Here is a 26,951-nt window from a genome sequence, read left to right on the forward strand (position 1 = left end):
GAGTTGCGGCAGCTGGTCCCTGGAAGAGACAGGACTCTGGCCAGTTGCTGGCATTTTGGGATACAGCGGGGTGGGGGGGGCTGCATGGGAAGGATTTTATGGACAAAGTACATTGCTGTACTTAAGGGTTACCCAAAGGTTAAACTAAATATACGTTCATTTATTTTGATTGGTGATGTTTACTGCCTTAGGGTATGTCTACACAGAAAAGTTATTTCAAAATAACTTTACTAGCATCTACACCGCTAAACCTCTATTTCAAAATTAATTCGAAATAGCGCAGCACTTATTTCAAATTTGGTAAACCTCATTCCACAAGGAATAACACCAAATTCAAAATAGCTATTTCGAAATAAGTGTTGTGTAGACACTTATATAGAAATAGGGGGCCTCCAGCCTTCCCAGGGAGCCCTGGTGGCCACTCCAGCCTCAACCAAGAACACTCCTCTCCTCCCCGATCCCCGGAGCTCTTAAAGGGGTTGACTCTGGCCACAGTGCCTGTGCCAGCTCCAAGACTGACAGCCCAGAGCCAGCAGTCACTGCCCCTGACCCAGTGGCCCCAAAATATGAGCCAGCAATCCATTGGCAGCCAGCCCTCCAGTGCTCCCCAGGAGCAGTCTGCCAACTCCCATGAACCTGCTGGGGCCCAGAGAAGGCAGGCACCTTCCTGGTCCAGGGTGGAGATCATGACTAGGTTTGGGGGGATGCCCCCAACGTCCATGAACTCTGCACTAGACAGAGGAACGTGGCCATATATGGCAGGATAGCTGCCAGCCTGGCCACCAGAGGCCACATGTGAACCCAGGAGCAGGTTTGCATGACAATCAAGTTGGTCCGGCGAGACCCCCCAACCCTGAGCCCTGAGCTTCCCCTCCAACTTCTTCCCCTTGCTTTCCCCTTCCAACTCTCTCCTCCCAGGTTTCTACCTTCCATCTTCCACCCTCTCTTCTCCACACTCCATTCTCCTTTCCCCAGTCTCACCAGAATTTCATTTCCTCCCCTAGTTTTGTTAAATAAAGAGAGTTTGTGTTCATGAAAATACATGTATTTTATTTGACATCAGGAAAGGGGGTTAGGGAGGGGTAAGTGGAAGGACATGAGGGAGGAATGAGGCCCAAGCCCCCAGTGAGGCAGACCAGGGAGGCTCTTAGTGCTCCTCAGGGTGGAAGTTCTCCCGCAGGGCCTCCTGGATACTTACAGCCCCTAGATGGACCTCCCAGATGGCAGCATGCAGAAAGTACAGCCAGACTCACAACAATGCATCCAAGAGAAGCACCAGAGTGCCCAGGGGCAGCTCTGTCTCCATGTTGCAGAGTGCTGTGGTGTCCAGAGTGAGGGCAACCAGAGTACGCAGAGACAAAATGCTTTGCTGTCCCTCATCGAGATAGGCAAGCAAGCAGGGAAAGCTGAGAATCGGCTGTCCAGGGGGGGTCCCTTTAAGCACAGGCCTTAGATAGCCTCAGGCAGCAGCCACACAAAGTAAGTCCTGACCTGATGCCCTGCCGGACCTGGTTCTGTCCGGCCTTAAATGCGATTCAGCATCCACTCAGTGTGGACGTGCTATTTTGAAATAGCAAAATGCTATTTTGAAATGCATTTTGTGTGTAGATGCGTTATTTCAAAATAACATTTCAAATTAACTATTTTGAAATAGGAAATTTCAAAATAACGCTGTAGTGTAGACATACCCTTAGATATTGGTCCTGTAAATGCTTGTGCATTTGTGGCATTTGCAGGATTGGGACTTTAGTGAACGAATATAGGAGCAAAGTGTGTGAATACCTACCTCATGACATTTGCATGGCTTCATCTCAAAGAGAGTTTACATCGGAGGTGTTAATGGTTTAGAAAGAAAAGGATTCTTTGAACAACATAATTCTTTGGCAGTTTTGTAAATATCTGAAGCCTGTGATCAATAATTTTTTGTAAATATTATGTTACTAATTAATAGATGGTAAATTCAAAAGAAGAAGAATTTTACCCTGGCTCCTGTTTTACTTGTTTGGCCTTTAAAATTAGAGTTGGATTCTAGAGAAGTGATTTCCAGTAAGTTTTAGAACTTGTTTGGGAAGAGGTTTTGGACACCGTTAAGGCTGTTTAGTGTTGTTCGGGCTTTTCCTAGTGCATGCACTAAGGATATGCCTTCTGCAAGGAGGTTTACAGGATCTGTCAAAAAAGGCTTTTTTTCTCGACAGATCCCCCTCTAGACTGCTGCTTTTTACCGACAAAGTGCTGAGTCTGCAAAACGCGGCGGCCATTTGTATGCAAATTAGGCACGGGATATTTAAATCCCTGCCTCATTTGCAATGTCGACCTTCCTAATCTGCATCAATCTGCTGACAGAGGGATGAAGTCTAGACATACCCTAGGTGTGGTACTTAGTTATTTTGGAGGATGAAGGTCTTATTTGCAAACTGGGTTTTTGAGTTTTACTCACACACTCCCGCTCACTCCCCCTTTGCCCTTTTCTGCAGCAAAGCTCTGTTACACTTGAACAGCATGGGTCCCAACCATTCATTTAAAGTACCCATCGCCAGCCACTTGGTGTCTTGCTGTTTTACTTCTCTTTGTATTTTCCGTATTGCTGCACTTTGAAAGCTAGGTGTAGAATCATTTATCTGTTGTAAATCCACCGACTCCAGTGCAATTACCCCAAAAGGTAAAATTGGCCTAATAAATGTAATTCTTTTTCTATACCAAGCCAAACATTCCTAACGGTTTACATTGTTCCAGAAATTTTCAGCATCACTGAGTTATTTTTTGTTCCTGTCTACTAATGTAACAAAAACTCAAATGAAAAGAGAACTGTAAGGCTAAGCCAGAAAGCATGACAAGGCACATAATGTACAGCTTTACCCACACTACCACAGTTTGCTAGTACCCCGATTCCTGCCCTGCCACATACCCCACTGTTCCCCTTGGGAGCCCTGTGAGGCTTTTGCGAGCCTGACTGCGTACCTCCTGCTGCCTCTCACCTCCCCCCTCTCTGCAGGGCTAAGACTTTCTTCTTCATGTGTAGATAAAAAGACGCTTTCTGAGAAATGGCCTGAAACCTTAAGACCTCTTTAGCTTTTGCCCAAGCTGTTGGGCCAGGGCATTCTCTCCATAGTCCTCAGCATCTGGCAAGGGAATTAACATTGCTGGGCTCCTGGGAGACTGGTGGGTCCAGGAATCATGTGGCTTGGGTGGGCCACTGGTGGAGCAGCAGAGCCAGAGGCTAATGGGGGCATTTGGAGGAGGTGAGGCAATGATGGTGATGGGTGTAGGGAGGTAAAATTCCATTTAATCAATTAGCCGGGCTGGCTGGAATGGTCCCCCACTGCTGACAGGGGCTGCTCCAGCCAGGCTGGAGTGCCCCACTACCCACCGTGTGGTGCGGCAGGCCCAGCCAGGCCACTGTGGCATGCGAATAACTGCCCTAGCCCAGCCATGCTGGAGTGCCCCCTGCCCACAGTGTGGCTCAGCAGGACCAGCCGTGCTGCAGCAGTTGCCCATGGTGCAGTGAGCTGCTCCAGCCACTGAGGCCTTGGGTGGGGGGGCTGCTCTAGCCCGACTGAGCTGCCAGTGAACCAGTAGTTATTGCCTGGTAAGGATGATGCTTATCGGTTAACCACGGACACCCCTACTGGGTGTTCAGGTGGGGAGCTGGTGGAGCCGTCGGAGATGGGAGTGAGTCTGGATTGTTCTGGGGACTACAGGAGCAGTGAGCATGTGGGTGAGGCAGCAGGGGTCAGGGCACCAACATTCAAGTTATCCCAGGGCACCATTTTCTCTAAGGCCAGCTTTGAGTTGGAGCAAGGTGGTCCCAGGTTGGTGGGAGGTGTGGGAGGAGTTGGAATTTATTTCTAACCTTTCAAACCTTAATAACAGAGCCAACTGGTGTCAGGCTAAAAATTGTGCTCACATGACAAATTTTTTCAGTTGGTGTGTGTGTGGCATTTGTGAATGTATTCATTAGACCTTGGAATTTTATTGTGCTTTTGCTAGTAAAAGTTGGTTCAAGGACAGTCTATCATAAAACTGATTTGATTTAATAATGTTCTCACAATGGCAAAGAGACAATGAAGTTTGGAAGTTTTCTGTGCAAAGAAAGCTAAATTGCCAATGCCATGTACATGAATAACAGCACCTGACTCTTCTGGAGCTCACAACTCGGTATACTGCAGCAATAGATGTTATGCAAGGGTAGGGTTGTGTTGGTGTTATATTCATTCACAAGCATGGGTGGCAGGTTTGTATAATTGTTGGTGGTGCCCCATTAGCCACGCCCCCGACCCCTCCTCCCCATTAACCATGCCTCTGGAGGTAACACGTTCAGGGCAAGATGGACACATGACCAGAAGTAAAAGGTGTCATATCACCCCTCTCGAAGGGCTTTTTCCCACCATCCTCCTACCAATAGGGATTAGTTTGGCCCACACCAAATCTCCCTCATGCAACTATCCTGCAATTGCATTAACCCAATGTGTGTGACATTAACTCAGGGGCAGAGAGGCTGGGGGAAGTGTTCCCTTTAAGGCTATGTCTACACTCGCGGCTACTTGTGCAAGTACAGCCTTTCTTTTGCAAGAACCCACAGAGCATCCACACTGCCCGCCTGCTCTTACACAAGGACATTTACAGTACGGCATGGTAAGAGAGGGTGTCTTCCACAAGAGCTATACTCTTTTCTAACAGGTGTAAGCTCTCTTGTGCAAGAGGGCAGTGTGGATGCTCGGCAGGGATTTCTTGCACAAGAAACCCCTATGCCTAAAATGGCCATCGGCGCTTTCATGGGCAAGAGAGCGTCCACACTGCCATGGATGCTCTTGTGCAAAAGCACAGCTCGCACATGGCAGTGTGGATGTGTTCTTGCACAAGACTTCTTGTACAAGAACTCTTGCGCAAGATGTTCTCGCGCAAGAAACTGCCAGTGTAGACATAGCCTAAGAGTTTCCTCCCATGAGCAAAATGAATTTTGTGTTGTGCACCAGTACTGAGTTCATGTGGCTTGTTTGGATGTGTCACTGTGGCACCCAAGTTATTAATAAATATTTTTAAACCTTTACCTTTTCTCTCTGCTGCCATGTCTCCTCCCCTTGTTCCATCAGCTCCCCTGGTGCCTTCTGCCCTCCCCCCCCAACTCCTCACCCTCCTCTGCTGTCCTGACTCCTGCCCTTCTCACTGCCCTCAGCCCTCCTGCAACCTGCCCCCCTCCACCAGCCCTTCTCTCCCCCCTGTGCCCACTCCTCCAGTAGCCCCACTCTGATCATGTGAGCCACCCCTTTTCATCTCCTCTTCTAACACCTCCCTCTACACACCTGCCCTGCCTCTCTCCTCTGGTGGTGGTCCGTCCCCTGCAGGTGTCTGCTCTTTTGCTTCACCCCCAGAACCCCCTGGCACCTGCACCTTCTTTTACTCCTGCACCCTCCTGGTGTCTCCCCCTTCCCTCACTGCCCCTGCCCCCTTTTTCCCTGATGCCCCCCCCACCCTCTGCCCCCGTTCCCCTCATGCCCCTGTGCCCTCACACATGACTTGCTCTATCCTGGCCTTCCTCATGCCCACCCCTTCTTTCAAGCCTTCTCCCAGCACCTCCTCCTCTAGCCCCCAATGCCTTTCCCCTCTCCCCTCCCAGCATCACCCTGTCCCCCTCCCACTGACACCTCCCCTCCTGCCTTTTTCCTCAGTGTCTGCACTTAGCCCTCTGACATTTGTCTCTCCTCTATCCTGTCCCTTTGGTGTCTTCCCCTTTCTTCCCTCTCTCCCCTCCCAGTCCCCACAAGCCCCTTCCTCTCCCAGCCCTCCCCTACCTTCTGCCTTCCACTTTGCAGGGCCAGAGTCTGCGCTTCATCCCCAGACTCCGAACCCACAATTCAGAAGCACGGCGCAACGCAGCGCCCAGCAGTTTTAAAATCCCAGGCCATGATGTTACGTCACGCCCGGGCATCTCCCCACCCACCGGTTTGAGCGCTGTGCACATGGCATCAGCAGCCGGCAAGGGGGAGCTCAGTAAAGGTTGCGCATGGCAGGGATGGGCCGGGGCTGGGGCCGGGGGAGAGACGCCCTGGGGCTGGGGTGGGAGGACGCGCAGGGAGGCCGGGACCCGCTCCAGCTCCAAATATTGGTTGAGCTTGGGCAGCACGAGCCCATACAACTCGCCGCCCATGTTCACAAGATGATTCTGGCACTCCAGTCTGAGGTAACAGTGAGCACACACAGCAGAGGCAAATGACAGAATGCATAGGAATTTTGGTGAGCCCTCTGTTTTTTAAGATTCTCAAGTGTCAGAGCCAGCAATGTACAAATTGGCCTTCATGTTAGCCATATATTAGGACAACTTTCTTAAGATATTTAATGTATGTATAAATCATACAATCAGTTTTCTTCATGTGTAGCTCTATGTTTTAGCAGTCTCCATCTGCCATTACATAGTATCGTAGTGTTAGAAATCAACGTAGTGTTAGAAATCAAAACGCCTTCAGTCTTGTGAGTACCTGCCTTGGATCCTGTTGCATACCACCATAACCTCTTAATTGTGCACCCTCACTATCAGCAGTTAGTTGCCAGTGAATATATAATTTAAGAATAACAGACCAAACACAATCTTTATCTAGTAGGAGTTATAGGAGTCAAAGTATACAAATTAGTCCCTACTTGCACCAATGGAAAAAGTAAACACCCAGGCTGTGTCTAGACTACATGCCTCTGTCGTCAGAGGCATGTAGATTAGACACATAGGCAAAGGCAAATGAAACCGCAATTTAAATGATCGCAACTTCATTTAAATGTACATGGCTGCCACGCTGAGCCGACAAACAGCTGATCAGCTGTTTGTCCGCTCAGCGTGTTAGTCTGGAAGCTCCCCTGCCGACATCAAAGCCCTTTGTCGGCAGCCCTGTTATTCCTCGTGGGATGAGCTAATCAGCTGTTTGTCGGCTCAGCGCGGAAGCCATGTAAATTTAAATGAAGCCGCGATCATTTAAATTGAGGCTTCATTTGCCTTTGCTAAAACAACAAATCTACATGGCTCCGTTGACGGAGCCATGTAGTTTAGACGTACCCCCATTGACTGGGGAAGACACAAAAAGGAAGGTTGAAGAAAAACAAAAATTAGAGCAAAAATACCTTGTAATCTTCAAATGCCCATAAAACAGAAATTGCTTTGATATAGAAGTGGGAGAAAAATGAAGTGTCTGTGTTGGTCTCATGTGCCTAATAGAAAGGTAACCTCCTCTCCCCAGTGATGTCAGAGTTTTCATTAAGTAGAATTGCCAGATTTGAGCAACTATGAAAGAAAAAATATATAAAGTGATGCAACATTCATGGAAAAGATGACGAACCAAGTTAATGCACTCGTGTTTTACATGTGAATGGAGATTTTTAGCTCAGATCTGGCTTTAGTTTCCAGTTGAGTCGGAATATGATAGTTAAGAGACTACAGCACAGAGCACCACATGATTCATACCAGCTGGACCTCTCTAGTCCAGCATCCTTCCTGAACCAGGGAGTTTGCCGGACCAAGGGAGGTCAATGCTCCCCTAATGGCTGCCCACTCCCAAGCTCCCAAGGCTGGGGCTCCCACCCTCCTGCCGGACCTGCTGCTGCTAGGGTTTTCTAGGGTTCCTGGGGCCACCCGGCTCCTGCCAGCTCTGCTCAGAAGCCACCCACCCCGCTGCCACTGGGGAGTCCCCAGAGCTCCCTGGCCAATAGTTCTCTTTTGCCACCTAGCCCCACTGCCACCAGGGGTTCGCTGGCTGGGGCCACCTGGCCAACCCAGCCCCATGCCACCAGAGATTGGGTTCTCCAGCCAGGGCTCCCAGCCCTGCCTGGCCCTGATGATGCTGGGAAGTTCTCTGGCTGGGGCTGCTCAGCCTGCTGCCACTGGGGATTCTCTGGCCAACTGTCCACCACAGCCCCCTGGGAACTAGGGTATGTCTACACTACCACCCTAGTTCGAACTAGGGTGGTAGTGTAGACATACCCCTAGGGATTCCCCAGGTTCCCTGGCCCAGATAACGCCTGGGAGTTCCCCAGCCAAGGCTGCCCAGACACCACCGGCCCCACTGTCGGGGACAGTCCTGCTCCCACTGTGTGTTCCCTGGGGCTCTCCAGCCAGGTGCTGCCTGGCCACTGTCTGCCACTGCTGCAGTGAGTTCCATCTGAGGCAGAGGTTCCTCATTTGCTGCCTGGTCCGGCTGACACCAGGGCTCCCTGATTTGGGAAATACAACCTTTAGTGATGTTTTGAAGTTGCCCTACTAAGCACTGAAATCAATAAATTACTGATTAAAAATTCCCTGATAGTCGAGTCTTATTTCATGGTATTTGAAGTTTTTAATTTGTTATGGAACAGGAGAATCTTTTGGCAAGGCTATTTTGTTACCTGGCTATAAAGTACAGGTACTTGCCACAATTATTCATTCCAAACCACTGATATGCAATAAACCGTCAACATCCTTGAATGAAGACTGAGCCATTTCATTATCTATAATACACAAAGGCTGTCTTGCTGCTGAAAAGGACGCAGTTTGCTAGAGTTGTGCCATGCCTTCACCCCGTCAGAGCTCTCTGTTTATTTACAGACTGCAGATATACCTGGTGTCTGAGCGGACTCATTTTTTCTCCATTTAAAGCACAAATCTCACAGTTGCTCAAATAGCAAAGCGGTTAACTCTAGCTTCCTGCTTTTTATTTGTAGGAGAGCTGCTCCCTCTGCTGAATTTTCTGTGGACAGGACTCGCCACCTGATGTCTTTCCTTACAATGCTAGGCCCCAGTCCGGACTGGAACGTGGGCCTGTCAGCTGAAGACCTTTGCACCAAGGATTGCGGCTGGGTTCAGAAAGTCGTTCAGGATCTGATACCGTGGGATGCTGGCACCGACAGTGGGGTTACCTATGAGGTATCTGGAATATTTGTAATTAACATCGCTGTTAAACATGAGGCTAATATCCACACACATATGGAAAGCTCTTAATATTCCGCAAAGCATTGCATACATAGCCAAACAAAAGGGTGTTGCAACAGACAGAGGTAACAATGGCTGTCTTTCATTTTGCCTGATTCCCCCAAGCTGAGCTCTTAGTGCACAGCAATGTCTCAAGTACCTGATGACTTCACTCTCTGAAGAAAAATGAGAACTTAGCTTACTAAAAATTAGGGAAGGATAAATACTGAAGCTCCCAACACGTATGAACATTAACCCACATGTCATCAAAAACTAGCGAGACTCTAAATTGGGACTCTGAAAAACATAGCCTAGTAAAGTGATCACGGCAATTACCTGGCTGTAGGAAGCCTGCCAAACAATAGGAGGAGTCACTGGATAATTGAGACACTAAAGGATCCTCCAGGGAGACAAGGCATTGTGGAGAACCTAAATGAATTCTTTTCAGTGATCTTCACTGCAGAGGACACGAGAGAGATCCACACACCTGAGCCAGTCGATTTGGAACAAATTGAGAAATTAAGCGATAATAAGTCACCAGGACCAAATGATATTTGCCCAAGAGTTCAGAAGGAACTCAAATGTGAAACTGCAGAACTATTAGCTGTATTACATAATTTACTGCTTAAATCCGATGACTAGGGGATAGGTAACATGATACCTAACTCTAAGAAGGCTACAGAGGTGATCCTGGCAATTACAGGTTGGTTAATCTAACTTCAGTACCAGGAAAAGTGGTTGAAACTATAGTGAAGAACAGTATTATCAGACGCAAAGATGGAAACAGTATTTTGGCAAATGATCTGAAAAAGTGGGGTAAACCATGAGGTGGCAAACTTTGCACACAATTCAGAATTACACAGTTTACTTAAGGTTAAAGCTGACCAAAGAGTTAAAAAGGCATCTCACAAAGCTGGGTTATTCGTCAGTAATTTGGCAAATTAAATTCAGTGTTAATAAATGCAAGACCACACTCATCGGAAAACCACCCCAAAACTGATATCATAGAATCATAGAATAATAGGACTGGAAGGGACCTTGAGAGGTCATCGAGTCCAGCCCCCCGCCCTCAAGGCAGGACCAAGCTCCGTCTACACCATCCCTGACAGATGTCTATCTAACCTGTTCTTAAATATCTCCAGAGAGGGAGATTCCACCACCTCCCTTGGCAATTTATTCCAATATTTGACCACCCTGACAGCTAGGAATTTTTTCCTAATGTCCAATCTAAACCTCCCGTGCTGTACTTTAAGCCCATTACTCCTTGTCCTGTCCTCAGAAACCAAGAGGAACAAATTTTCTCCTTCCTCCTTGTGACACCCTTTTAGATATTTGAAAACCGCTATCATGTCCCCCCTTAATCTTCTTTTTTCCAAACTAAACAAGCCCAGTTCATGAAGCCTGGCTTCATAGGTCATGTTCTCTAAACCTTTAATCATTCTTGTCGCTCTTCTCTGTACCCTTTCCAATTTCTCCACATCTTTCTTGAAATGTGGTGCCCAGAACTGGACACAGTACTCCAGCTGAGGCCTAACTAGTGCAGAGTAGAGCGGCAGAATGACTTCACGAGTTTTGCTTACAACACACCTGTTGATACAACCTAGAATCATATTTGCTTTTTTTGCAACAGCATCACACTGTTGACTCATATTCAACTTGTGGTCCACTATGACCCCTAGATCCCTTTCCGCCATGCTCCTTCCTAGACAGTCGCTTCCCATCTTGTATGTATGGAACTGCTTGTTCCTTCCTAAGTGGAGCACTTTGCATTTCTCTTTATTAAACCTCATCCTGTTTACCTCTGACCATTTCTCTAACTTGCTAAGGTCATTTTGAATTATGTCCCTATCCTCCAAAGAAGTTGCAACCCCACCCAGTTTGGTATCATCTGGATATATTGGAATCATCATTGATAGGTCTCTGGAAACATCTCCTCCATGGGCAGTATCAGTCGTGAAGTTAACACAATATAAGGAGCCATTAGTAAAGGGATAAATAAGAAGATAGAAAATATCGAAGTGCCACCCACACCTGAAATACTGCTTGCAGTTCTGGTTACATCTAAAAAAAAAACCTGGAAAAAGTACAGAGAAGAGCAACAAAAATCCTAGAACCCTAGGGTTGGAAGAGACCTCAGGAGGTCATCAAGTCCAACCCCCTGCCCAAAGCAGGACCAACCCCAACTAAATTATCCCAGCCAGGGCTCTGTTAAGCTGGGACTTAAAAACCTCTAGGGATAGAGTTTCCACTCCCTCCCTAGGGAACCCATTCCAGTGCTTCACCACCCTCCTAGTGAAATAGTTTTTCCTAATATCCGACCTAGACCTCCCCCACTGTAACTTGAGACCATTGCTCCTTGTTCTGCCATCTGTCACCACTGAGAACAGCCTCTCTCCATCCTCTTTGGAACCTCCCTTCAGGAAGTTGAAGGCTGCTATCAAATCCCCCCTCACTCTTCTCTTCTGCAGACTAAACAAACCCAAATCTCTCAGCCTCCCCTCATAAGTCATGTGCTCCAACCCCCTCATCATTTTTGGTGCCCTCCGCTGGACTTTCTCCAATGCATCCACATCATTTCTGTAGAGGGGGGAGGAGAATAATCACTTCTCTAAATCTGCTGGCAATGCTCCTCCTAATGCACCATAATATGCCATTAGCCTGCTTGGCTACAAGCGCACACTGTTGACTTATAACTAGCTTCTCATCCACTGTAACCCCCAGATTTTTTTTCTGCTGAACAGCTGCTTAGCCAGTCGGTCCCCAGCCTGTAGTAGTGCTTGCGATTCTTCCATCCCACGTGCAAGACTCTGCACTTGTCCTTCTTGAACCTCATCAGATTTTTTTTGGCCCAGTCCTCTAATCTGTCTAGGTCACTCTGGACCCTATCCCTGTCCTCCAGCGAATCTACCTCTCCTCCTAGCTTAATGTCATCTGCAAACTTGCTGAGGGTGCCATCCATCCCCTTGTCCAGGTCGTTAATAAAGATGTTGAACATGTGAACTCCCTGGTTACATGGCCCACTGATGCTGGGGGTTCACCGGCTGGGGATGAGGCTCCACAGATACCGTGCTTTTCTAACACCAGGTGTTCCCTGACTAAGGCAGGGAGTGTTCCCCAGATGCCACTTGTCCTAGCCAGGGCTCCTCAGCGTCTGCATTGCTCCTGCCTCCAGGGCTCTTTGGTCCAGCAACATCCATGGCCCTACTGGACCACGGACGTTGCCAGACCAGAAAGTCCCAGATTTGGAAAGTTCAACCTGTATTTCCCCCTATATGCACAGCCAACGTGCAAAAGGATTATATTAGCTCATGGAGAATAGGCTCATCAGTGGCTATTAAGCAAGATGGTCAGGGATGCAACCTCATAGTCTGGGTGTCCCTACACCATCACCTGCCAGAAGCTGGGATGGAATGGTAGGAGACAGACCACTTGATAGTCATCTTGTTCTGAACAGTCCGGCTCAAGCAGGTGTCTTTGGACACTGTTGGCAGACAGGACACTAGATTAGATGGATTATTTGTCTGACCCCATATGGCCGTTTTTATATTCTTAACTGTTACAAAAACCATACCAACAAGGAAAGAATTGCTGTCTATCAAGCAATGGCTATATAAGGGAAAAATCTGCAGCATGTGTGTGATCATTGGGACAGTGTATGGAGCTAACACAGACTCCAACACCAAAACTGAACAACAGCCAACCATATCTCCCAGAAAGCTTTATGCTCCGATAGCAGAGACAGGTAAAAGAGATAGAAATCCTGGGAAAACAAGGAAATCAAAAAGAAAATAACAGCATGGGCGAAGGCACGTGGTCAGAATAAAGAGCCATCCTAAAGGTTTGCAGAGAAATTATGATTGGAGATAAGGATTTGTACACCCCAGTGAAAGACAAGACTCCTGAGCAATAAGTGAATAAGAATTGCAGAGGACCAAAGGACTTCCTGTTGCAGAGAGATCACAACATTTGGTTGTGCAAATGATTGTGAATGAATGCATAGAAGGAAAATGTAGCTGGAAATGTTTGGTTAGTTCCTATATGTGCCTCCACAGACCTTTCCAATTCTCACTGGAATTATTCTTCTGCTGCAGTCTTCTTATACTGTTCCCTATATAGTTGTGTTTGCAAGATAGTAAATCTGTCTTGAAAAACAAACAAGCAAAAATAATGTACGCAACCAGGGATGTCTGTCCTGTGTGTAAAGGAAGGCAATCAGACTATTTTCACTCCTCAGTAGCTGAAATAGAATGTGCCTCTCCTGCCACCTGCCTGCTAGCTATACACATTGCCCAACAGTACTTCTGGATCCCTTGCTCCAGCCATCTGAAGAAGTGGGCTGTGCCCACGAAAGCTCATGATCCCATCTACATGTTTGGTTAGTCTCTAAGGTGCTGCAGGACCATTCATTGTTTTTTTACATTTTTTCAGTTACAGACTAACTTTTAATCATTCCCGTACAGTAAAATATGACACCATTTATAAAATACACTAACTCCAAAACCCTAAGCTTCTGGTGCGAACAGGCATCGTTACCTAAACAGACTTATAATTTATAAAATCTGGTACCACTTAATATAAATAATTAAAGTGATTTATAATTAAAGAGTACGCACCAGAGAAGATCTAAAGATCTTGCCCTTTTCACATTCTCTTTTATTAAGTTAAGCCTCTCATTATATGTTTGTTTGCTTCCTAGCACAATGAGACCACAGTCTCACTTGAAACATCTATACATTACCATAAGACTAGTAACTAATAATGCTTATATTTAAAGTTAAAAATGGCCCAAAATAGGTTAGGTTGATGAATGCTCCCTGAGAATTGGTTGTTAATAATTTTGGACTACTCGCTGTTTCAAAAACACATTTTTATATAAGAACATTTTTAACAAGCTTTTTCCTCTCCCTCTCTCTCTCTTGCTAGTATTAGTTCTCTAGCCATTTCAGTGACAAAAGTTTTTTATGGCAATTTGTTTCAAACTTTTATGTGGACATAAAGTTTTTATTGCTGCCTTCTTGAGTAATCGCAAATGGAAAACTAAACAAATTTTGATGAAGGAAAAGTAAGCATATCCCACTCCATTGTAACCATTCCACGTATTTTTATGTCTTGAGGCAGACTGCAGGACAAGACATTTGGTCTGTGTTCTGAGATCAGATGCCACTACTGAAATAGTTATTACCTGGAAGAGCATTCTGAGCATGTCCAGATATACTTCCAAGTACATCAGACAGTATCTAGAAATCACCAGAAGACCTCAATGCTGGTTTATTTTTATATTAATGATGAAGTCTAGGTCAATATATGTTAATGAGAATGTGCGTGCAAAGAGTCAGAATAGGTTTTATTAGGGCATACCGGTTTGTGCACAGAATACATTTGCCCAGACCCTCACATGTTTATATTGCATGCTTTCCAAAGGAGAACGTTTTGCCTACTTTTAGTCTCATAACTTTTCCAAGTGAGGTTTTAGGCTCACAAACATTCTCCCTCTGTGCCTGGCATATGAGATAATAAAATCAAAGATATTTATCAGGAAGACAACAAAGTACCTACAATGTAGGGCCCAGCCCTATTGATGGTCATTTACACATTGGTCCCCAAAATGCTATTCAAAATATAACTCAAGTTCAGAATTCTTGCTGTCTTCTACTGTTGTTGACTACAATTAATTGTAATGATAAAATAAGGCTTCAGTCTCATTTTCTTATCACAATGATACATGTGTATTCAGAGCAATAAGGGCTTTTCTCCAAAGACAAAAATATGTGTGTACTGCTTTTTCTCCTGTAACAGCAACAGAGCCAATAGAGCTCTTTTGGGGGACCTGGGTGCTACTGTATCCCACATGTAAGTTCCAGTTCCACGGATTTACAAAAATATTTTATAATAAATGTTCATTGCTATGGGATAATGCATTCTGTTGAAAGGGACATTTTCCTAATGAACATTTCAGAAGCAACTCTAATTCCTTTGTGTTATTCAAAATACGTGTTTTTACTCCTTTTAATCTATATTTGTATCTGTTTCTTTCTGATTGCAGTCACCCAACAAGCCTACAGTTCCTCAAGAAAAGATAAGACCACTAACAAGCCTTGATCACCCTCAAAGTCCCTTTTATGATCCGGAAGGAGGGTCGATAGCAGTGGTAGCCAGAGTTGTCATTGAGAGAATTGCACGAAAGGTAGCAATATGCAATTCTAAAAGACTGCAGTAAAACCAAAATGATATTTAAATGCATTTGAATGATTTTTTAAACAGTTGAAATGCTTTTACTCTGTGGCTCTTCATGCTGATATTGTGCTTCCTCACTGCATATAAGCATGAATAACTATAACTTTTCAATTGTTTAGATACTGGAGCACTGCTTGTGTTACTGTGTAGTATCTGGCAACTCGTTTTTCATCCTATCAGATTTTTCACATTACAGTAGACTTCTGATAATCCGGCACCTTTGGGACCTGGGTGGTGCCAGATTATTGGAGATGCCAGACTATCAGGAGGTACTAAAAGGGGGCATGCTCCCAACCCAATCCCCCTCCTCTGGCTCTAACCTAATTCTCGGGTCCCGGAACCACCGCTACAGCTGCGTGTCTCCCTCCAGATGCGGGGGCACGTGCGTCGAGCGGACGGCTTTGAACATGAGCTAGCCAGGACACTGTGCGCAACCCAATCCCCCTCCCTTCCCCTTCTCTTCCCCAGAGCCAAACACCTCCATTCCCCTCCCCTTCCCGCTCTAACCCAATCCCCTCCCCCCCAACCTAATGCTTGGGTCCCAGAGCCAGATCCACTGCTCCGCATCCGGGGCGCCATGCATACTGCCCCCACCGCCCCAATTCCCCTGTGTTTCTCCGGAGCCAGGCATCTCTCCCCACAACCTTATGTCCGGGTCCCGAAGCAGCTGCCAGTGCTCAGTGGCCGGCTGCTATCACGTGCAGGCTGGGACTCTGTGTGAGACCTGGCGTGCACGTGCAGGGTACAACGCAGTGCACTAGGGGCCATGAGCGCGCATGCGGCTCACAGCGGCCCAGCCATGACAGTGGCTGGCCTGAGTGGTTCCAAGTTCCATCCCGGTTCCGTCAGGAGCTACAATTTTTTTCCATCAGGTACCTTGGGTTGACCACCCCTGCATTAGGCTCTTGCCATTTTGATGCCGGACTATCGGGAGTGCCGGACAATTGGATGCCGGACTAGTGGAGTTTTACTGTACTTTCCTAATTTAAATCTTTACTGCTCTTTCTTTGCAGGGAGAGCAATGCAATATCATCCCTGATAATGTCGATGACATTGTAGCAGATCTTGTTCCAGAAGAGAAAGAAGAAGGTACTTGTTAATTCTGTTCTGTTGTGTGACTTTTTGTTTCATCCACCAGAGCTGCTTCTGGTTGATTTTTTGGGGGTTGGTCCTGCTTTGGGCAGGGGGCTGGACTCAGTGTCCTCCCGAGGTCTCTTCCAGCCCTGCACTTCTATGATTCTATGATTCTGTATATACTTCTCACTCAGAATCATTTCCTACTTGATTGCCTTGAACGAGTATGAAAGTCACAGTGATGCAGTTTTCCATTCTTGGTGTTACAGTTCTTTGCCCTTGCATCCTGCACAGAACAACCATGTTGCCCATAGAAACTTGGCAATAAGTTGTCCCACATGTTATAAACGAATAGTTGACTATTTGGGGGGAATTAAAACACACACTTCTTCAATTTTCTAACAAAAGAAAGAATTCAGGGCTGCATCAAGTACCAGATGAGTAAAACATTAAGATGTTTGATTAGCAAGCAAGCAGCCAGTCAGTCATGCAAAACAGTTCATGAAGTCACCAACCAAGTGGAGACCGATTGCTGACTTTGTTCTGCTTTTGACTGATTTTAGATGACACCCCGGAGACTTGCATTTACTCAAATTGGTCCCCATGGTCAGCCTGCAGCTCTTCCACTTGTGATAAGGGCAAGAGGATGAGGCAGAGAATGCTGAAAGCCCAGCTGGACCTCAGTGTACCTTGTCCAGAGACCCAGGATTTTCAGCCTTGTATGGGCCCCGGCTGTAGTGATGAAGGTAACAAACCAAAAAGAGTGTAGGGGACAGAATTTAACATTGGGGGGATGGTTTAACTTTTTCACAGTGGCCCAGTCTTCTACTAGAGGTATGTTTGAGGGAAGAGTCGAAAGAAGAAGAGAGTGAAATAAGAATGGGGGAAAAGGCAGCATGAGACAGGAAGCAGAAAAAGAAACATCGTGGATAAACAGAAGTGTGGAAGTCTGAAAAGAGTGGGAGGGGAAGGGGGATGAGAGATACCTCTTGGTGGCTAAGATTTATCAGGTAAATGAGTGGCAATCTCAATGTATTTTAGATGGATCCACTTGCATGATGTCTGAATGGATTACGTGGTCCCCCTGTACTGTTTCCTGTGGCATGGGAATGCGATCTAGAGAGAGATACGTGAAACAATTTCCTGAAGACGGCTCTATGTGCAAAGTACCGACTGAAGAAACTGATAAATGTGTTGTGAATGCTGAGTGTTGTAAGTATGTCATTTAGCCTTGCAGCATCCAACCAGTAACCAAAGCACTACAGGAACCGTTTCTCAGCGGAGTGCTGTTAGTGGTTTTTTTTCTCTTTCCATTATAACTAGCTCCCAGTAGCTGCCTTGTGACGGAATGGGGAGAGTGGGATGAGTGCAGTGCTAGCTGCGGAATGGGAATGAGAAAGCGACATAGAATGATTAAGATGACTCCAGCTGACGGATCCACATGCAACACGGAAACTACAGAGGCAGAGAAATGCATGATGCCAGAATGTCGTAAGTATCCGCGAGCGGCCTGCCGGGCACACAGGTGTGATATATTTTATGACATGTTGCTCATGCATACTCACAGGAAAGAGTCCCAGCTTTTCCCTGCCTCAGGAGATCGTGCATTGGTACCATTTCCACCCGAAAGAGGGCATATGGCTGTATTACTCTTTCAAAGCAATGCTTTCAGAATCTCACTATCATTAGCAGACGTTTTAAGCCTGTATATTAGCAAAATACTTATGGGCACTTATAAGTGTTTCACAGGATAATACTCACTGCCATAAGTAATTAATGTTGCTGTAAAAGAATCAAATTCTGGAATGAAATACTGTTCGCAGCCCACGATGAGATCATTGGTTTGGCATCAGACTGCTATAAATTCCAAAATATCTGGCTTTCTCACTGATAATTGCAGCTAATATGAGCCCAGAAATACCTTTCTTGAAGTATTTTGAGCCCCATGCATTGTTATTCTGCAGAAACTGAGTGGACAAAAGTTTGTAGAGAAAATTTTTTAATAAATAGCCAAAAAAATGTAGGTTTCATCTGAGCTTTTGTAGGAACATCAACTTAGCTTGAATAAAATAAAAAGCAAGCTAAAAGCAAAATGCAGTAGACTGGGGTTGCTTCCCTTCTTCAAACACTTACATTGCCTATGTGAATTTCAAAGCTTTGTGCTTAGCTACCTTGTCAGTGTAAGGGGGATTTGCTATCATTGCTAATAATTCTTTTCATGCACTAGACACCATTCCCTGCATGCTATCCCCTTGGTCCGAATGGAGTGACTGCAGCGTGACTTGTGGCAAGGGAATGAGGACCCGGCAAAGGATGCTGAAATCTGCAGCTGAGCTTGGAGACTGTAGCGAGGAGCTAGAGCAAGTGGAGAAGTGCATGCTTCCGGAGTGCCGTAAGTGTAGGCTCATTTCACGTGTTCTGCAGACATCACACTATGAACAGAGAGGGTGGTTCCGAGCTTGTGTGAATATTCCTTCACTAAAACCCAGCAGGCTAGCTGGAGCTCAGTGTTGAGACAAGCAAACGGTGGCTAGTATGTGGAGTATGCTCCAGGTGCTTCAGCCTGGCTAGGCCATGCCTCCATACCTGGCTGCCTGTGCAACCATGAGGATACAACTATTTTCCAAATGTCACATGCCAGGAATCACTATCTCCACAGCTCATAATGTAGCAGTAGCCTAAGCATCCAAACTTGATGCCGTGCTTCATATGTGGAGCTGGGACAGAGCTGTGGTGTTTGCGTTCCGTGGCAGCAGAGCTTCCACAAATGGCACTGTGGATAGTGAAGAGGCGGTTTTGTGTGCCTTCTGGACTTCTCGATTCCTGCTCCATAACCTACACCTCTCAGCCATGTATTGTCTGTCCTGCTGGCTTGCAACACGTGCATATTTCAGTGAGCACGTGCTCACTGAAATATCCAAGGTGCTTCTCCGCAGATAGTCCAGTCCATGTAAAGTTACTCTCACTTAATCTGTGAGATAGTGAGGGCACTGTTAGCATGTGCAATGTCTTTTACTCGACATTTACCTGCTTCCTACAACCCCAGATTCAATAAAAATACCAGCACCATAGCTTCATGTCACATCTTAGCTCCTCACTAACGGCTCCATTTAAGGAACTGTGTTGTATAACTACATTCTTCCTGCTTATCCAGGAAGATATGTTGTTGTTATGAAATAGGAAGCAGGCCTTTGTATGAAAGAAATGGGAGTTCAGACATTCTCAGTCGTTGCCTATTTGGAATAAGGACAATATGGGAAGTAGCAACCTCAGCATCCTCATATTGTACCTTAAACCTAGGGTGTGTCTAGACTACATGCCTCCTTCGACGGAGGCATGTAGATTAGCCAGATCGGAAGAGGGAAATGAAGCCGCGATTAAAATAATCACGGCTTCATTTAAATTTAAATGGCTGCCCCGATCTGCCGATCAGCTGTTTGTCGGCAGATCGGGGCAGTCTGGACGCGATGCGCCGACAAAGAAGCCTTTCTTCATCGGCACAGGTAAGCCTCGTGAAACCAGGTTTACCTGTGCCGATGAAGAAAGGCTTCTTTGTCGGCGCATCGTGTCCAGACTGCCCCGATCTGCCGACAAACAGCTGATCGGCAGATCGGGGCAGCCATTTAAATTTAAATGAAGCCGTGATTATTTTAATCGCGGCTTCATTTCCCTCTTCCGATCTGGCTAATCTACATGCCTCCGTCGAAGGAGGCATGTAGTCTAGACACACCCCTAGAGGGTGGAAGAATGGTTTCCAGGACCATGCATTCTTGGTCTCTGCTGAATCTACTAATGAAGGTATCACTTATTGCCAACTGTTAATGGGATTTTTATGATGGTGTCTCCTGAGCACTCAGAACTGGACTGACACCATGCCATAGGCCTTAGAGATGTGAATGGGGGTGATTTGGCAGTTTAGCCCACAAATGGTTCAGAGGGAAATGGATTTGGAAATTAATTTAACCTACCCAACTCCATTTCAGCCTTGTAAAGAGTTACTGAAACCATGATTTTTCCCCCAAATGCACATTCAGTTTCCAGTAGCAAGCAAGTAATGTGCTGAGCCTTGAGTGTGATTCAGGGCAGTGTGGTTTAAAACTGCTCTTGCTTCCCTGATAATAATTTGTGAATGTGTAACTGGAGCAGCTTAGGAGCCTCTCTAAATTACCACCTCGAATGGATGTGAGATAATATTTCTGTTGCATTCCTTGCCAGGCAGGTGTCATAACACCCTGCATAAAACTACCTACATTTTTATCCAGGAATGGCACTAGTTATGAAGCTACCACCCCTCCCCCTTACACATTTTTATGATGCGATTTTGTAACCGAGTGTTTCTTAAATAATTTAAAAATCACTTTTTTGAATGACTGTATAGTAATTTCTACGTTCTGCATTCAAAACTTCAAAAAAAGCCAACTCTCATTGTGGAAAAATTCAAACTTTGGCGTATGTATGGCCCCGGTCCTACAGTGTGGAACTATGAATCAGGAAATCTGAGTTAGAGTCCTGTCTCTTTTCCTGATTTGTTCTAGGACTGTAAAAAAACTCACCTCAAGTTAAGAAGCTCCATGCCTCAGTTTCCCCAAGTGTACAATGGCCATAACAATACTTGCTTAAATCATGCAACTGGTATTTTATTTTAAAGGTAGTGCCCTCCTAGCACCATTCTTTCCAGCTAATAGAAACTAGCTGATCTCAAAATATCCAGAGCCATGCCAGTGTGCCAATGAATAATTTCAATAATGATAGTAAAGGAGAATATTCCTCTAGATTTTGCAGAGATTTTTAATGTTTTCTTGGAAAACTCTGAAGACTGGGTGAACCAAGCCCTGTTCACACTTTTCAGCTATGAATGCTGATTAGGCAAATCCATGTTTCCTCCACATCATCTGGTTGGGTCCCCCAAGAGTTGTTATAATTGCCAATATTTCTTTCTTCATAGCCATTGACTGTGAATTAACAGAGTGGTCCAAGTGGTCTGAATGCAATAAATCATGTGGAAAAGGTCATATGATCAGGACAAGAATGATTAAAATGGAACCACAATTTGGAGGAGCTCCATGCCCAGAAACTGTTCAACGGAAAAAATGCCGAATAAGAAAATGTTTGCGAGGTCCCGGTATAGAGAAAAGGCGCTGGAAGGAAGCCCGTGAGAAAAGGAGAAGTTAACATGCTAAAGAAGCTGTAGATGGTGAGCTATATCCAGGTATGTGTTAGCCACAGCTTGTTATGTTTGTTCATAACAGGAGGAAATTGGAGTAGCAGCACTCCATTGAAATAGCATTACATTCTAGGGAAAGCTTTTCACTAAGTTCTTGGGTTTAATCTTTCAGTATTGAAGGTCAGATGTAAGTTGCAACTAGAGAGCTTTTAACCTGTTCCCTGAGGAAAACAGGTGATGTCTGTGCCTCTCTGAGCTTGTCTATCCGTTATTCTAACCTGTGTGACTTCAGCTATACAAATAGCACAGTACTTACCACAGCGTCTTGTGTGCAGTAAGGTTAGCAGGGACTGATCTCCTGTCTACACTGGATACTCCTCTCACCCTGGTGGAGTACCAGTGTCGATGGGAAGGAGCTCTGCGATGGAACTCCCTGCTGTCTAATTACTAAGTCTGCTTAAATGCAATAAATCAATCGCTGAAGCATCAATCCCCAGCGTAGTAGAGACAAGCCCTAAGAAAATCTCATTCTTTCCCACTAAGGTCATTCCACTTGAATACCGAGTTGTGAAATATTCAACTAGATTTAAGTTGCAGAGAGTTGTTTTTTCCATAGGCCACAAAACTAAGAACTACATGAAACTGAACTAAATCCTGCCTATGATTATCTCTATCATGTATTAGTTGTTAATATCTGCAAAATTATTATAGGTTTGTTTCACTGATATCAGGTTCTCCGCCTCTGATAAATTGCCCTCTAAAGAGTCTAACTGGTTCTTGAAAACTTTTGGGGAATGGAATTGTCTTTTAATATGTGTTTGTATGGGGCCTTGACAACAATAATCAACTGCTATCAATACTGAGGGGGAGAGAGATTAAAATCTAAGGAATGTTTTTATTTTTAGGCTGTAAGATGAGAGCATGGACTGCATGGTCAGAATGTACCAAACTCTGTGGTGGGGGAATTCAGGAACGCTTCATGACCGTGAAGAAAAGATTCAAAAGTCCTCTGTTTTCCAGCTGCAAAGACAAGAAGGAGATAAGAGCATGTAATGTGCACCCTTGTTAGCAAAACCCGAAGTCTCAAAATGATGGAGAGCTAAATGGAAAGTCAATCTTGGCTTAGTATTTTTAAAAATATATATATAAATTGTGTATATTAATCTTCATTTTTGCAGTGTGGATTGCTTATTAGTCTTGCTGGTGCAAGAAATATATTTTATAAATATTTCCTCACATATGTATGCTGAGAGTGGTTCCTGGACTCTCCAGCTAGCCCTTAATGCATAAAACTAGTATGCCATTGTGAGTCATTTAACACTGAAGTAAAGATATATCTGAGGACATGCAATAGCCATATAGAAATATTCCTTGTGGGGACATGGGTTGCATGTAACGTAACTAAGTTAAAGTGACATATTTCATGTGTGGAAGGAATTTCTCATTTGATTTGATTTCAGAATATCCAAAGCAGGTGCCTATGTAATTACGCAACTGTGCCAAGGAATAATTTCAGCAATGCTGGTTCAGTAATATTAAAGGTGCATATTTATCTCTTCCTAACAGGTGTGTTAAACTAGTATTTCTAATTACTATCCTATATATTTCCCGTTATGAGGCTCTCCTTCTTTAAACATGGAAAAAGCTGAACAATTAGAATATAAGCATCAGTCTGCATAGCTCAGTAACAATGCACAGGTTTGTCCACCACTGTCTTAGAAAAGATAGTAGCAGAAATAGAGAAAGGCAGGGACTGTGCCACAGAAAAACTTCCATATGAGAGACTAGGATCCATTTCGTGAAGAGATAAATATAAAACAGTGGATGGCATTGACAAGGCACATCGGGTGCTCGTATAAAAGAAGAATATTTTTGTTATTTGATCCATACTCAGTCAACACAGGACATATGCTAGCAACAGAAAGATTACGAGGAATTGTAAAATGCCCAAACATTTGTGATTTAGCGGACTACAGCCTGAAGTTCAGATATAAATCATACTAGAGGAACTAAGCTTCACACTAATTGGGACACAAAAATTTACCTCATTTTTGTCCAGGAAAGGGATTAGAAAAACGTATTCATAACAATGCACTGAGAATAAAGGCTGTTGGTTTAGAATAGCGGTAGATGATTTAGTCAAATCCTTTTATAGTTGATCACAAGCCCCCAAATCCACTATCTGGTTTTGACTGTCTTAATTCATTGGAACTGTTGCCACTTTTTGCATGATTCCACCTGTACTATTATACCCAAAGCAGCCATCTGAGTCCACCGGGGCTCTCCAAATCCCAGGCCTGTGCATTTGACAAGTCTCGGTAAACTGCCTGTTGCAAGAACATATCATTGGGTTAAAAATACCCATGCAATTGAGAGCCATGCAGCCTGCTCCTCACCATGAGATGATTAGCTCCAAGACTCAGATTAAGCTCAACAAGGCCGTTGTGGTCCTATAGCATGTGAGAGCTCTTTCTTCACCCCAGTTTATGTAAGAAAATGTCATCAAATTGTTAATGCTCTGTTTCCTCTCACTAGCGTTCTTCTTTGGTATTCTGTGTCATCACATTGTTTTAATATTAGATTTATTCCCTTTGCAAATATTTTCATACTGGTTTAATTCATATACATATGAATATATCGAGTATGAATTATGATATTTGAACATGCCTATAAGGAAAAACTTTGGGCAACCCTCACACTGTGAAAGCAACAAGGAGTCCTGTGGCACCTTATAGACTAACAGATGTATTGGAGCATAAGCTTTCATGGGCAAAGACCCACTTTGTCAGATGCATGTAGTGGAAATTTCCAGAGGCAGGTATAAATATGCAGGCCAGAATAAGGCTAGAGATAACTAGGCTAATTCAGTCGAAGGGTGAGGTCCACTTCTAGCAGCTGATGTGGAGGTGTGAACACCAAGAGAGGAGAAACTGTTTTTGTACTTGGCTAGCTTTTGTACTTTTGTACACCAAACAATCCATTGTCTACAACCAAGCACTAGGTACAACTGCATCTGCTCCAACCCCTCAGACAGAGACCAACACCAACAAGAGCTCCACCAAGCATTCTTGAAACTACGATACCCGCACAAGGAAGTGAGGAAACAGATCAACAGAGCCAGACATGTACCCAGAAGCCTCCTACTACAAGACAAGCCCAAGAAAGAAACCAACAGAACACCACTAGCCATCACCTACAGTCTTCACCTAAAACCTCTCCAATGCATCGTCAGTGATATACAACCCATCCTGGACAATGATCTCTCACTTTCACAGGCCTTTCACTTTTCACCAGAAACTATACACCGCACCACAATAACTCTAACTCAAGAGCCAATCCAGGCAACAAACCTTGGTGCCAACTCGGCCCTCATATCTACACCAGCGACACCATCACAGGACCTAACCAGATCAGCCACACCATTCATTCACTTGCACATCTACCAATATAATATACGCCATCATGTGCCAGCAATGCCCCTCTGCTACATACATTGGCCAAACCGGACAGTCCCTATGTAAAAGAATAAGTGGACACACATCAGATATTAGGAATGGCAATATACAAAAACCTGTAGGAGAACACTTCAATCTCCCTGGACACACAGTAGCAGATTTAAAGGTAGCCATCCTGCAGCAAACAAACTTCAAGACCAGACTTCAAAGAGAAACTGCTGTGCTACAGTTCATCTGCAAATTTGACACCATCAGTTTAGGATTAAACAAAGACTGTGAATGGCTAGCCAAGTACAAAAGCAGTTTCTCCTCTCTTGGTGTTCACACCTCCACATCAGCTGCTAGAAGTGGGTCTCACCCTCCTTGACTGAATTAACCTTGTTATCTCTAGCCTTATTCTGGCCTGCATATTTATACCTGCCTCTGGAAATTTCCACTACATGCATCTGACGAAGTGGGTCTTTGACCACGAAAGCTTACGCTCCAATATATCTGTTAGTCTATAAGGTGCCACAGGACTCCTTGTCGCTTTTGCAGATCCAGACTAACACGGCTACCCCTCTGATACCTTACACTGCGGTTTCAGTACAATTTCAATTAGTATCAACTTTATTTTCCCTTAACTAGCACACACCACTGTTTCCAGTTACATATGTTATAGATATTTGAGTTTGCCACATTATTAATACTAACATTCACAAAATAGCCTGCAGTTAGAGATGTGACTGTTAGTTCTAATTTTATACTATTTTTTGTGTTATCTATTTTTCCTCCATTTGCTGATTTTCTTCTTCCTTGATACAAAACATATTTAAGCTGTTACTTTTTGGTATAAAACACATCTATATCTACATAAACAAAAAATAGTTTGAGTTTTCTAAGGAAAACAAAAGTTCTGATAAAAAACATGTAGACTGCATTGTTACTGTAAAATTTCCAGTAGAATTATATATCAATAAAAAATCAAAAGTTTCCAACTGAAAGCACAGCTATCATGCCTGAGTTTTGTACACAGCGTGTATCAGATCGTACATTATATTTTCTAATATATGAGCTATAGAAGTTTTACATGGTATGAAAAAGAAGAAGTAGTGGCTTAAATGATAGGTTTTTATATGTGCAACACACAATTTTTTTAAAAAGTGTTCATTTCTTACCAAAGTCTTGTGTAGATGCTTTGTAATTGGCTAACATGCAGTATTATGATTTTTGGAATAAAGACATGTTTATTATGAAATTAGAATGTGTATGAGCTTTTTATTTGACTGAACATTTTTACTTGTGTATTACCATACTTTCTGTCTTTCTAGACAACCTTTCAAGGAGTCTGTTTTGTTCTGTGTACTGCTGTGGGCGGTGGAGGGGTTTAGAAAAAAAATCAGACATATAAACATTACTGAAAAATTGCTTATCTTTTCAGGTTATTAAACTGACAGGCTGTGTCTACACTGGCATGTATTTCCGGAAATGCTTAAAACAGAATACTATTCCGTTTTCAGTTTTTCCGGAAAAGGAGCGTCTACATTGGCAGGCTGCTTTTCCGGAAAAGCGTCTGTGGCCAATGTAGACGTGCTTTTCTGGAAAAGAGCCCCGATCGCCATTTTCACGATCAGGGCTTTTTTCCGGAAAAGACTACTGGGCTGTCTACACTGGCCCTTTTCCGGAACAGTGTTCCAGAATAAGGACTTATGCCCGAGCGGGAGCAGAATAATTTTTTCCGGAATAGCGGCTGATTTTGTACAGTAGAGCATCGTTGCTTTTCCGGAAATTCAAGGGCCAGTGTAGACAGCTCGCAGCTTATTCCGGAAAAGCGGCTGATTTTCCGGAATAAGTGGCCCAGTGTAGACACAGCCACAGTGTATAGTATATAAAAAGTCCTAGGCTCCAGACACCCTTAACAGGCCTTTTATCAGGACATTAAAGTATCAGGACACTAAATATTTGTTAGACTTAAAAAAAAAATGGTCCACCTCCGCTATCTATTGTCTGAGATATTTGCCTATTACGTATTTCAGACCCATTGAGTGATGAGAGAGTTTGAACGTCTAAGAGGATATGTGAGCTCTCAGCTAAACAAGTTGTAAAGTAATTGTAGCCCTGA

At 44.5% G+C, this 26,951-nt stretch overlaps 1 protein-coding gene across 1 annotated transcript in view; it reads left to right on the forward strand.

Moving 5' to 3' along the window:
• The window catches only part of SPON1 (spondin 1), a 378,928-nt gene extending 352,841 nt beyond the window's left edge, over window positions 1-26,087 (forward strand). Inside the window, exons 8-16 of the mRNA XM_075927822.2 lie at window positions 8,677-8,878; window positions 14,967-15,107; window positions 16,171-16,246; window positions 16,795-16,977; window positions 17,273-17,443; window positions 17,555-17,722; window positions 18,459-18,623; window positions 21,177-21,440; window positions 22,301-26,087. Coding sequence (XP_075783937.2) covers window positions 8,677-8,878; window positions 14,967-15,107; window positions 16,171-16,246; window positions 16,795-16,977; window positions 17,273-17,443; window positions 17,555-17,722; window positions 18,459-18,623; window positions 21,177-21,403 — 1,333 coding nt within the window. The 3' untranslated portion in view covers window positions 21,404-21,440; window positions 22,301-26,087. The remainder of the gene's footprint in view (window positions 1-8,676; window positions 8,879-14,966; window positions 15,108-16,170; window positions 16,247-16,794; window positions 16,978-17,272; window positions 17,444-17,554; window positions 17,723-18,458; window positions 18,624-21,176; window positions 21,441-22,300) is intronic.
• Window positions 26,088-26,951: the final 864 nt, after the last annotated feature.

Source organism: Pelodiscus sinensis, chromosome 5, assembly GCF_052426305.1.
Source record: "Pelodiscus sinensis isolate ZL-2025 chromosome 5, ASM5242630v1, whole genome shotgun sequence".
NCBI classification, from domain to species: domain Eukaryota; kingdom Metazoa; phylum Chordata; order Testudines; family Trionychidae; genus Pelodiscus; species Pelodiscus sinensis.